The sequence below is a fragment of the Salmo salar genome, chromosome 15, assembly GCF_965601325.2.
Source record: "Salmo salar chromosome 15, fSalSal1, whole genome shotgun sequence".
NCBI lineage: Eukaryota > Metazoa > Chordata > Actinopteri > Salmoniformes > Salmonidae > Salmo > Salmo salar.
The window spans coordinates 43,591,824-43,605,734 of record NC_138305.1 but is presented as its reverse complement, the minus strand read 5'-3'; the positions used below and the strand labels follow the sequence as shown (position 1 = coordinate 43,605,734).

General features: G+C 45.7%; 1 protein-coding gene across 1 annotated transcript in view; it reads left to right on the top strand.

Annotated features, from left to right (window-relative positions):
• LOC106571404 (exostosin-1) overlaps positions 1 to 10,421 on the top strand; it is a 299,296-nt gene extending 288,875 nt beyond the window's left edge. Inside the window, exons 10-12 of the mRNA XM_014144454.3 lie at positions 3,455 to 3,615; positions 8,377 to 8,548; positions 9,482 to 10,421. Of these exons, the coding sequence (XP_013999929.1) occupies positions 3,455 to 3,615; positions 8,377 to 8,548; positions 9,482 to 9,667 (519 nt within the window). The 3' untranslated portion in view covers positions 9,668 to 10,421. The remainder of the gene's footprint in view (positions 1 to 3,454; positions 3,616 to 8,376; positions 8,549 to 9,481) is intronic.
• Positions 10,422 to 13,911: the final 3,490 nt, after the last annotated feature.

The window sequence follows — 13,911 nt, the reverse complement described above, 5'->3', positions numbered from 1 at the left end:
AATCAGCAAAGCGCTAAAGCTCTTTTTAATTGCTCGTTCCCATTAATGTTACTCCGTTAGAGAATGGCCTAATGGAGCAACTCAAAGTTGGGTATTTCAAAATAACTGCTCTGGTCTAACGTTTAAACTGGCACTGAGGCCCAGGCCGCACTCTACAGAGAAAGTCACTGGTATCATGAGCTACTGTAGAAGAAATCAGTCAAGACAGAGGGAGGTGAAGCAAGGTGACAGGTTATATTAGTAGATCAAGTGTGTGGTCCAGGTGGATGCCCACACTTCACACTAATCATTCACAGTAGAGAGAAATCTATCCTCTCTAACTAGTACATCTCTCAGCCTGTTGAACCACAGGGACGTCTTGCACCCCTGTTTCTCCATTAAACAGTATCAGTGAAATGGTCTGGTACCTGTCTCCAAGTGTCTCTTCCCCTGTGTATGTTACATTGCAGGATTATATTGATGAGGTAATTTCAACACCCTTTGTCCATAAGAGACACTTGGGGGGGAAACCCCATTGGAGTTAATTTGTCAAGCATAGCGTAATAACTAATTCACTTCTCGTGGTCGGGACGGATTGATTGCCCCTCTAAAGGAAAAAAAAGTATTTAAGATTTCTGTTAAGTCTTGTTATTGCGTCACTGACTGGAAACTCTGCCAAATATCTGGAATGAGGGCCTTTTCCTCCCGATGTTTTCGTTATCTGGATGTAGTTAGCGAAAGGATCTTCCCATGCTGTGAAATGCAAATTCAGTGACCATGGTGCCAATTCAAAAAACATGTATTCACCATCTGTCCTGGAATGAGAAACTAATGAATGCCCAAGTTGTTTCAAGCAATCAGAAGGTTTGTGAAACCTACTACCTCTCCGGCATGCTAGTCTCTGCAAAGATCATTAGACTGTCAAACCATGAAGTCACAGTTTGATTAAGCTTCATGTCTTGGAAAAGGGAAAGCACTAGTGGCTCATTTTGCTGGCAGTTCTAAAAAAAATGATCACTAAATGAACCAAAGCAGCAGTTACCTCTGTGTGAAGATTATGTTCGCTCTTTTTTAATCAAAAGTTTCAAACGTGTGGAGAATTATTTTGGCTGAGCCCTTGGAAATGTTGACGTTGTTTGTGTCTGACACAATGTACAAGTTGTATTTGGAGTGGTTTATCTTGTTCCAAATATTAAACTTGTTAAATTATGCTCATTAGGAAATCCATTGTTTTCGGCATCAAATTAGAGCCTTGGTGGTTGAGTCACTATAGTTGTTTTCTGCGTCTGCTGCTCTCTATTCTAAGCACATGTTATATTGCTTCGGTGTGAATCAATAACATTTCTGCTGTAAATCAAAGTAAGAAAAGATTCTGCTTTGGGAAACTTCAAAACTGACCAACATGTCAGTGTAATGATTGTTCCACATGTATTTGCCTCATACCTTTTTGACACATGGTGGACAGACAGACAGACAGACAGACAGACAGACAGACAGACAGACAGACAGACAGACAGACAGACAGACAGACAGACAGACAGACAGACAGACAGACAGACAGACAGACAGACAGACAGACAGACAGACAGACAGACAGACAGACAGACAGACAGACAGACAGACAGACAGACAGACAGACAGACAGAGTAGGCTGGTCTAATTCACCCCATCCATTACCTCCGTTAACATTTTGACATTTACATTTGAGTCATTTAGCTCTTAGCAGAGCGACTTCAAATGTGTGCATTCATCTTAAGATAACTGGGTGAGACAACCACAAATCACAGTCGTAGCAAGTACATTTTCTCTCAATAAAGTAGTTATCAGCAAAGTCATTGCTAGTAGGAAAAGCTAGCATTAAGTTAGAGCCACAACAAGGCTTTAATTAAGATGTTTCTTGCAGGTTTATAGCCAATATTCACCTTTCAGACTACAGCTATCCAAATCTGAAGATGTCAGTGAGTAAAGACCCAATCCTTAGTGTATTCTGAGTCTCTGTGTGTAAGAGGCCTGCAATGTATTATTCATCTATTTTATATTTTATTAATTGCAGCAAATCAATTTCACCTCTGCCTTGCAAGAGGATCCACTTACATTTTATAGTGGTACAAGATTAAAGAACTAATGTTACAAAAGTTTTATGAGGATATTTCAGGGGGAAAAAAGGAAGAGCTTCTGACGGAAATTCCAGGAACCAGTCACAGCAAATCCCTCATCTGCTTAATAATCTGTCTCAATAATTGCCCTTTAAACATTGAAAGCATTTTAATTGAAATGAACTGAAATGTGAGCAAGTATAGCACTTTTAATGGGACTTTTCATATTACAATAACTACATGGAACAGTGACTGGACGTAATTCATAATTGCATTGTTTCAACTCATTAATCACATGATTAAGCTTTAAGAGAGAATGCGGTGTGGAATATGAATGTTCCTATCATGACACTGTCTGGCTGCCCATGAGAAAGCAGGGCACATATAACCGTGAAACAGTCAGCTTGTCAAATGTTCTCCAGGGATCCAGTGGAATATCATATCAAGGGTAGATATGACTGCATGGAACATACACAAGGACATGATCTTGGTCATTTAACAATGTCTGAAATTGACTTTACTTTCACTTCTTATCAGAGAAGTCATACTACTGTATACGCTAGAAACCAAATGCTGAGTCTGTCTTTCCTATACGACTATACTATTATCTCATTTAATAACATATCACATCAAATGGCACAGGTAAATGATATGCCATTAGAGATTTGTGATGGATCTGTTTGTAGACTCCTCAGAACCCATATTCAGAAACCATCTTATGTATTACATGGGATCAATGTATGTTGCCCTTGGAAAGGCTTTCTGCATGCATACGGTAGCATTCTCCCTCTGCGCCTGTCATTTTTCTTCCTCCCTATTTCCAATCCATAATTAACTAAGACACATTATGAATGGGCCAAATCACAGTCTGTCACAAATGATGCGAGGCACAATCAGGGCATTATAGGAGCGTAATTCCTGAAGGCAAATTATTTGCATGATATAATAAATCCTGTGCTGAGGTAATGGCTAACACAGCGATTAATCAAAGGCTACATTAAGAGAGATGTTTCCAACCTTTTCCTCAGATTTGTAGTCTCATTCCTTCATAATTATGCGCACACATCATGACAGAAGCTGAGAGATGTTTGGTTGTTTTAAGGGACTATCCATTTTTTAGGCTCTGCTCTCTGTAGCATTTTGGAAATGAATCTCCCACTGTGCCAACAGCAAGGTAGAGTCAGCATGTGTATTATACTATGTGTTGTTCTTCACATTCTCTTGACCTGAGTGACTGCTGGGTACCTGAGAAGAACAATGTTGGAATTCAATCTACTCTTTTGCTACATTGTACTGCAGTTGATATTGCTCATATAATGCATAAGTAAATCTGTCTATAAGGGATTTTCTAAGATGTTTTCCTTTCCTCTGAGCCGCAGGTTGACTTTGCCTTCATTGTCTGGCACAGTTTCCCAGACAGAATTGTGGGCTACCCAGCACGCAGCCATTACTGGGATGGCAGCAAATCAAGATGGGGCTACACCTCCAAGTGGACTAATGAGTACTCCATGGTGCTCACAGGGGCTGCATTCTATCACAGGTACAGTCACTTCCCCTGCCTGCTCTCTATGAGGGGTGTAGGGGCCATGATATTAGCTCAAGGAGGGGATGCAGATGGCAGGGAGAAAACTGTCCAAGCGGTAAGACATAATTTACTTTGAGCACATGCGAGGTGACTATAAAAAGCCCTAAGACATATTGGGGCCTGTTAACATCCTCCCACTGTATAGCTGCAACTCTGTGAGCTCTTTCTCCTGCACTTGTCACTTACTCTTATCACGGATGGGTGTGATCAGGTTTGTATTGTTCTGTACCAGCAGACAAGTTGCCACAGACAGACTGCAATACTGGTTGACATATTATGTTTTATCTAGGAGTAGTCTACTTCCTTCAGTACAGTAAGTGCCATTTAGAAAACTCATCTGACTTCCTCACACCGCTGACATTTGTTGTATATAAGCTTTAATAGAAAAGGAAATAAAGTATTATGTTTTTTCCTTACTTTTTCCGTGAAAGATTTGATTGTGAAATGCAATGCATCATCAAAATGAAAACAAAGTATTAAGCCATGCAGTAAATTGAATTGGGAAGTCTTTTCCTCTCATGAGAGATTTGAAGTCATGTCTTTCCGGGCAGTTGCAGATAAACAGCTCTCCTAGTCATTTTTCATTGTTCTATTATGTGGTTTCAAAATGCCTCTATTATTCAGGACTCAAGGCTCTCAACGGGCTGTCTACTGAGGCATTGTGCTAATAATCAAGTGACAAGTGTTTCTACCAGATGTTCACCAGTAGAAAGTGTAGAATAATTCTATCAGATCAGCGCAATTAACAAATCAGTGTCATTAATTAGATTGCTACTTTTCATATCCAAAAGTATCAACATGAACAAAGCTGAATATAATATTCAGATCAGAAAAAGGACGACGTTGACAAGATCACTGATAATAACATCACATAGATCAATAGCTTCGCAGAGAGGGAGAGGTCCGGCCTGGGCTCACGGTGTGTCTCAAAGGGCCTTCTTCTCATCTTTCCTGCATGGATGAGACAGACAAACGGTGCTGACGGCAGACCTTGGCTGCGACACCTCACCTTCACTAGGCTGACAGTGATGTACCGCTCGGCTCGGCAGTTGGGCAAGGCACTGATGCCGCAGAGGCCAAGAGCCCAGTGGGGCTCTGGAGTAGGAGTAGGAGAGGGGAAAAAAATAAAACAGGAAGTCGTCTTCTTGTGGGAGATGAGGCATGAGTCTGAAGCCTCTGGATCTAAACAGAGTGACCCCCTAACTTAACTGAAGCCCATGTGTCACCACAGACAAGAAGTGATGCAGTTTATCCTATGTCAGCCATACAGCCAGGGCCCCCAACTTAATAAACATATGGGAAATGAGACATGACACAATCAGGGTCGCAAGAAAGTGCGAGGATAAGTAACTTACTCTGAGAAATTGGGTGTTGTCAGGTCACTGTGGAGGGTGGGTCTTATGAGGGCTGGCTGGGGGGGGGTTAACTCCCCTCATTCTGCCAGATGGATCCACCAGACAGATTACCACCCATATTCTGTGTCTCAGTGAATAGAAAACGACAACGGCACTATCCAGAGAAATGGTGAAAATTCAGGAAATGGCACTGAAAATAGAATTAAGGAGATTTGATTTCCTTTTAGGCACTGCTGTTTCCATTTGCAATATTGTGCATTAATAGTATACTATGCAGTATGTCTATAGCTAGGTTTCCATCCAATTGACGACAGATTTTCATGCGAATATTCTAAAATCCGCATAAAAACAATATGCGCATTTTCCCACAAAAGATGTTTCCATTAAATTGATTTGTTGTGGATAAAATGCTGTGCGAGATTTAGATTCCCAAATACCAAATAAAAAATACAAGTAAAAAGGGTGTATGAGTTCATATACAGTATAAAATGACACAAGATTCAAGACTTCTTGCTTTTCAGCTAAAATTATTGTACAGAATTCTTGCCGCCAACAAAGTGTTGAATATTTGGGGCATCCAACCATCGCAGCTCTGCAGATTTTTTTGAGAGGATACAGAATCAATAGACCATTTGTTCTGGTATTGCCCTCAGGAAGCCTGTTTCTGTTCTCAGTTTCAGGAATGGCTGAAAAAGCAGAACATTAATATAAAATTGACAATAGAAATAGCATTGTTGGGAGATTTGGAAAGACCTGGTCAGTCAATTACTAATATACTAATACTCTTAGTAAAAGTATTTATCTTCAACTCGCAAGCTGTGGTTTATATTCAATTAGATAGATTCTAATTGTTTATCAAACATCACAGCATAGTTGAAAGATATATGGCTGGTAGAAATCCGAAGGGAGTGGCCAGCAGAGATAGGTGGGATGGGCTGAGGGAAGATGAGGGTTAAGATGTGGAACTGGAGACAAGTGGGAGTGCACTTTTTGGGCGGGGAGATAGAATGACGGTCAAAGATAAAAGTAAAAAATCAAGTAAAAATAAACAAAACAAAAAAGAAGTTTAACTGACACTAAAAAGGAACGATGTTACATCAAATGCCTGTTTGCCAGAGGCTCATGCCATGCAAGCACTTGTACGCACGTACACATACATACACACGGACACATACACACATGTAAATAGTACCACACATGCACTCAATCGTATTCAGTTGGCCTTGCTGATTAGATTATTGTTGTCCTTCAGGTCTTTTTTTTTGCATTGTTGTTTTCTGTTTTCTTTTGTTTTTCTCTTTTTTCTATTTTGTTCTTTTTGTTGGTTGTTGGCGCGTTAGGTGGGTGGGGGTTGGGTTGAAGGGGGACCGTGGCTTAGGGGGGGATGGGATGGGGGGGGGGTCTTGGATGGTTGAGGGCCAGCTCTCGAGGGGAACTGGGGGGGGGGGGGGGGGGGGGATTTGGGAGACTGGTGCAGGAATGCGTAATAGTTTTTTTTATTACGCCCCAAATTACAGCGTGCCGTGTAAGGGCACGGAACGAAGACCTAACAAACACATACACAAAACACAGGGTTGAAACCCAAACAAAAGAATGAGGAGTACCTCGAATAAATACACATGTGCACAATGATTAACACACGGGACAAGACCCCTAATCATCTGCGCAATCCACAAGGGCACAAAAGCCCAAAACACACAGCACAGGTACTCACACGCAACATCGGAACAATAATCGACAGCACCATGGAAACCAAAGGACGCATATATACAAATACTAATCAGTGGGAATAGGGGACAGGTGTGCGTAATGAAAGTTCCGGAGAGATCCGTGACAGGGAGTGTCTGCTGGATGACTGAATGTAATGTAATGTTGAGTGGCTTCACTGTAGGTAGATTGTATGTTTTTAAAATTCAATAAAAAAAGAAAATGGGTTTCCATTTTCAACTCTACTGATGGTTTGCTCACAAAATGATTTGCGTTATATAGCGAGTATGCCCACTCTGGTATTGGCACATCCTCTCGAGACAACAGCTGGCAGATACAATGCGGGTATAGCCTACATGAAGAGGTTATTATGGACAAAAGAGCTCGATTATTTTTATTGGTCAAACGGCAGTCAAGCATCGATGATCATGTCACCAGAAAAAAACCATTGTCACGTTCTGTCAGGGATTTCTTCGTCGTCAGACGATATAGCGAAATCATCGTCGGAAAAAGATGACCAATATGCAGCAGAGTTGATATAGTTCATTTTGAACATTTAATAAACTCAAAATGAATATACAAAATAACAAAAACGAACTCACGATATACTGACAGTCCTGTTATGCTTACACACACTAAACACGAAACAATCTCCCACAATTACACAGACAAACACACCCAACTAATATAGGACTTCCAATCAAAGGCAACACCACACAGCTGCCTTCAATTGGAAGTCCACCCCAATTAACCAAACATAGACATACAACCAACTAGATCAACATAGAAATACGTAAACAAGGAACAGTGCCCAAAAACCCCGGAATACTTAAATCAAATGCCCTTTTAGAAAAAACACCACCCCGAACCACATAAACCAAATAACCTCTGCCACGTCCTGACCAAACTACAATAACAATTAACCCTTATACTGGCCAGGACGTGACACGTTCACTATCTTCAAACTCCCGATCATAAATAAACCAAGACGCAGCGTGCATGGAATTTCACATCTTTTAATGAAGATGAAACTCACCAAACAACAAAACAGGAGAAAAAACGAAACGTGACGTTCTGGGCTGCTCACAGGCAGCTACACAAAAACAAGATCGCACAATCACAGGTGGGAAAAGGGCTGCCTAAGTATGATTCCCAATCAGAGACAACGATAGACAGCTGCCTCTGATTAGGAACCATATACTCGGCCAAAAACAAAGAAATAAACAACATAGAATGCCCACACACATCACACCCTGACCTAACCAAATAGAAAAATAAAACGGCTCTCTAAGGTCAGGGCGTAACAACCATCTATATTTATTGAAAGGAGCATCAAGCTCATAACCTTGTGAAGTTCATCATAACTTATTTAATCTGTAGCCTAATAAACTGCATGCTTTCTGCATGTTATCGCATGACTCCAAGTTCACTTCAATATGATGGTTATTATATAGATATTTGCGCATAAAAGCGGTTCCACCGACATTTCTTGCATCGTTTATTTTACCAACACAAAAAGATCCCACCTTGTCTAACGTATGTAGTTTTGTCGACATTTGGAAAGTTTACCGACACATTTTCTGTTTCCATAAAGCCTGTCATGACATTTTTTTCTTATTCATGGATCCATCTCTCTTCCTCTCTATGTTCCTAGGTATTATCACTACCTGTACACTCACTACTTGCCAACCAGCCTTCTCACCATGGTGGACCAGATGGCCAACTGTGAGGACATCCTCATGAACTTCCTGGTTTCTGCTGTCACTAAGCTCCCACCTATTAAAGTCACCCAGAAGAAGCAGTACAAGGAAACCATGATGCAGCAGGTACAGTATGTTTCTTTGGTAACTGTATGTGTGTGTGTGGTGCCGTCCGTCAAACCGTCCGTCAAACCATGTTTGCCCAGCATATATCATTCACCAACAGCCACTTTCAATGGAAGCCACAAGCTCATATCCAGTATCCAGTGCTTGGGACAGGGCCCAATCTCAAGTTGTCTGAAATGGGCCTATAATTGCAGCCATGAGAGGGGAGGGACTGCAAGATTGCAGATCGGTTCACTCAGGAGCATCCAGAGAGAGGTGGAGGAGGAGGAGGGAGGAGGTTGCAGCATGCTGACAGTCTCCCTCTGTGATTCCCCGTTTCGGTGTGTGTGTGTGGGCTGGGCCGGGGCCGGCCCACGGCAGGTCTGATTGATGGCCCAGCTTCAGGCAGCACGATGACTCGGCACTATCGGCCATATGATCGTCTTAATTGTGTAGGCAGCAGCGTACCAGGGCTGAATTTACTCCCATCTCTTTCCATACCTAGTATCTTCAGGCCTTTTCCCTTTCCAGGATTATTTTTCCACTGCAGTCAGGGCTGTAAGATTTGTTGCCCTGCACAAGATCACACAGGAAAGTGGGGAAGTTTGTTGGAAACATGGGAAAATTTGTTGGAGATTATGGAAATTTTGGCCAACACTTTATCAGTTGAATGGGAGTTAAAAGGCAGAAAAATAAAACCTTTCTTAGATGTAGTTTGTTTTGTGTGTATGAATAGAGTAGATATGAGCTGTTTTCTTAATGCCCTGGGATAAATTCCATGCAGCAACCTATTATTTCCAGGCCATCTTTGGAGGGGGAATTGTTTGCTTCAGGCAACACAGCTCTAATGTACCATCCTCCTCCCAATATATGTTTCTGCTTTTACACTGAAGCAGTCAGTGAGTCTTGTGGCTGGCCTTGCTGAACTGACATATTTCCTCTGTCTGTACATAGGGTTCTAAGACGTCCCGGTGGGCCGACCCGGACCACTTTTCCCAGAGACAGACCTGTATGAACTCATTCAGCGGCTGGTTTGGGTTCATGCCTCTGCTGCACTCCCAGATGAGACTGGACCCTGTGCTGTTCAAGGACCAGGTCTCCATCCTGAGGAAGAAGTATAGGGACATTGAGAGGCTGTGAACCCCCACACACACACACACACACACACACACACACATACACACACACACACACACACACACACACACACACACACACACACACACACACACACACACACACACACACACACACACACACACAGAGAAGAGACTTGAGTGGTGTGGGTTTGGGACAAATCTCCCTCCCAGATGCAAGTGAAAAGAACTGCCTTTTTGTAACCAGCCTGTTCAGTCAGTCAGATTGTCCGAACGATACGTGAAATCTCTACAGAGTAATTTATTATGAAATATGCAACACCAGGACCGTTCTCCAGAGGTGATGGTCTTGGCTATTGAAGATGATTCAGAACTCTGGTTGGTTCAGCTCTCTCCGTGTCGGTGAGTTGGACTGTGTCGATGTTGTCGTCAATGTTGTCAAAAGAGGAATATTGCAACTTTTCACACGCTTCAACTCCAGACTGATTGTCATTGTCACTTCCTTCCTCTGACAGAGCAGACCGGGAAGTGAGGTCACAAACGCCTGCAATGTGTACTCTAGTTTGGTTTCAGATCTTTTCTGTGGCAGTGTGTCTTATACCGAAGTTAACTCAGTGCATTGTGTCTTTCCTCCATGAGATCTATAAAGTTTATATCTCTTACATTGTATCTGTTGCTTTCCAATATTCATTTCTGGGGCTTATTGGACTTTCATTTTGGAATTGTTTTATTTTTGGTTGCTTCATTCTCCTATAAGATTTAAATTGCCAAAAAACTACTCTGATAAAAGATGCTAAAATCTATACCGCCTATTGTTGTAATTCTCTCTGTTTCATAGATGATGGTGGTAGACAATGTGGTCAGAGGGAATAACTAACTACCATGTTATTTTGTCTTGGTGAAATATGCAAAACCTGATTAACTTTTCCCATCAAAGACCACCTCAGGACACCCTCCTGACTCTCTACATCTGCGTGTATGTCTCCTCCAGGCTGTCTGTCTAAATGCTGGAGACATGCCACTCACTGTGACCCTGCCTGGCTATAAACAAGAGGTGGATTTCTTCATCCACTGATGGATTTAGTAAGTAGGTGTTCGTACTGTGTAGCCATGGGGGTAGGCGTGGTGATGCTACAGACAGGAGTCTTTGATTTCTATTCCAGGTCTGAAGCATCTTTCATGTCCCTCCAGAGAGCCAACCCAATGTACGCTCCACTGTTCAGCTGGTTCTGAGAGGACACCAGCCTCTGCATGGCGCTCCCTGTACATCCCCCGTCTCCCTCTCCCAACCAATAATCATGTTTACTTCCTTACCATTCTACAATAATACCTCTGAGCATCAGACACCTCGGGTATGGTCAAAGTCGCAAGGCCTTTTACTGGATTAATAGAATGTTTATAAATGCTACGCTGTACATGGGTCAATGTTGTTCATGAACATGAGCTTACCTTTGCAACTACTTTCTTAGGGTGAATGGGTATCAGGTACGCTAAGCAGCTAATATCTCTATCTATGTGTGTGTGATGGATCTTCATAAATGAGGTGTCACACTAGACACCATGTGCTCTGGACACCATGTGCTCTAGACACCATGTGCTCTGGACACCATGTGCTCTGCCCAGCACAAACAACCAATGATTAAATAAGGAGCCTAATGGCAGGCAGGCAAGAGTTTTTGTTTCAGTTTCGCCGAGGGGATATCTCGCTTGCCCTCTCACTTCTCACAATGATGTATGATAATGGCAATGCCCCCCCAGAACTCATTCAATACAGCATCTGAGGGACCTGCCTCTAAAGAGAACCTCTCTCTCAAATGGGACGCAGTCAAGGCTATTATACACCGAGTGGAGGCCATTCTGAATATTAATGAATAGATTTGTTGATTTCTATCACCCCCAGTAGGGAGGGGAAGAACATTTGCTTGTCTTTTTTAAAGCATCTCCTCTCTTCGCCTGCTCTGTTCAGAAGTAACACCGGAGAGTTGCAGAGCGAGAGGAGAGAAGAGGAGGTGTAGGAGGGAGGCTGATGCATACTCCCAAGTCATTCGACCCGTACTGCCTGGGGGAATAGGAATGAGGACACAGAATGAGTCTGCCATTGATCCACATTGATCCCAACGGAGAGCCAGCCTTTATTTGTTTTCAGAGGAAGAGCAGGGGTAATGTCTGTGTTTAGGGGACACATTTAGCAGGTTCAACTATCATGCAGCCTGCTTTCCAACAGTGTTTATGTCACGATTGTCGTTGGTAATGGAGGACCAAAACGCAGCAGGTATGTGTAAGCTCATCTTGACGTTTATTAACTCAGAATGAACGTACAAAAATAACAAACAAGAGAACGAACGATCAACAGACAGTCTGTCAAGGCACATGGCTAAACACAGAACAATCTCCCACAAATACACAGACAAACACACCCAACTAATATAGGACTTCCAATCAAAGGCAACACCACACAGCTGCTTTCAATTGGAAGTCCACCCCAATTAACTACACATAGAAATACATCAACATAGACCATAACTCAAAACCCGGAAGTAATAAATCAAACGCCCTCCTAACTAACACACCACCCTGAACCACATAAAACAAATACCCTCTGCCACGTCCTGACCAAACTAAAAATGACAATTAACCCTTATACTGGCCAGGACGTGACAGTACCCCCCCCCCCCTTAAAGGTGCTAACCCCGGAAGCACCTTAAGAAAAATAACCCCAAACAACAACAAAGCAAAAATTCCCCCCTACTAAAGGGAGGGAAGGGAGGGTGGCTGCCGTCAACGACGGCACTGTGCTACACCCCCCCTCCCCAACCCACCTATATCTGGAGGTGGCTCCGGTTCTGGCCGTTCCAGGCAGTCGGGCCACTCTGGCAGACCCGGGGGGCAGTCGGGCCACTCTGGCATCGCCGGGGGGCAGTCGGGCCACTCTGGCATCGCCGGGGGCAGTCTGGGCAGTCTGGCAGCTCGGGGCAGTCTGGCAGCTCGGGGCAGTCTGGCAGCTCGGGGCAGTCGGGCCACTCCGGCAGCTCAGGGCAGTCTGGCCACTCCGGCAGCTTGGGGCAGTCTGGCCACTCCGGCATCTTGGGGCAGTCTGGCCACTCCGGCAGTCGGGCCAGTCTGGCAGCTCGGGGCAGTCGGGCCAGTCTGGCAGCTCGGGGCAGTCTGGCCACTCTGGCAGCTCGGGGCAGTCTGGGCACTCTGGCAGCTCGGGGCAGTCTGGCAGCTCTGGCAGCTCGGCGCAGTCTGGCCAATCTGGCAGCTCGGGGCAGTCTGGCAGCTCGGGGCAGTCGGGCCACTCCGGCAGCTCGGGGCAGTCTGGCCACTCCGGCAGCTCGGGGCAGTCTGGCCACTCCGGCAGCTCGGGGCAGTCTGGCACCTCGGGGCAGTCGGGCCACTCCGGCAGCTCGGGGCAGTCTGGCCACTCCGGCAGCTCGGGGCAGTCTGGCCACTCCGGCAGCTCGGGGCAGTCTGGCCACTCTGGCAGCTCGGGGCAGTCTGGCAGCTCGGGGCAGTCTGGCAGTTCCGGGCAGTCTGGCAGTTCCGGGCAGTCTGGCAGTTCCGGGCAGTCTGGCCACTCTGGCAGCTCGGGGCAGTCTGGCCACTCTGGCAGCTCGGGGCAGTCTGGCCACTCTGGCAGCTCGGGGCAGTCTGGCAGCTCGGAGAGTCTGGCAGCTCGGGGCAGTCTGGCAGTTCCGGGCAGTCTGGCAGTTCCGGGCAGTCTGGCCACTCTGGCAGTTCCGGGCAGTCTGGCCACTCTGGCAGCTCGGGGCAGTCTGGCCACTCTGGCAGCTCGGGGCAGTCTGGCAGCTCGGGGCAGCCGGGCCGCCCCGGCAGCTCGGGGCAGTCGGGCCACTCCGGCAGCTCAGGGCAGTCGGGCCACTCCGGCAGCTCGGGGCAGTCTGGCCACTCCGGCAGCTCGGGGCAGTCTGGCCACTCCGGCAGCTCGGGGCAGTCCGGCCACTCCGGCAGCTCGGGGCAGTCCGGCAGCTCCGGGCAGTCCGGCAGCTCCGGGCAGTCTGGCCACTCTGGCAGTTCCGGGCAGTCTGGCCACTCTGGCAGCTCGGGGCAGTCTGGCCACTCTGGCAGCTCGGGGCAGTCTGGCAGCTCGGGGCAGCCGGGCCGCCCCGGCAGCTCGGGGCAGTCGGGCCACTCCGGCAGCTCGGGGCAGTCTGGCCACTCCGGCAGCTCGGGGCAGTCTGGCCACTCCGGCAGCTCGGGGCAGTCTGGCCACTCCGGCAGCTCGGGGCAGTCTGGCCACTCCGGCAGCTCGGGGCAGTCCGGCAG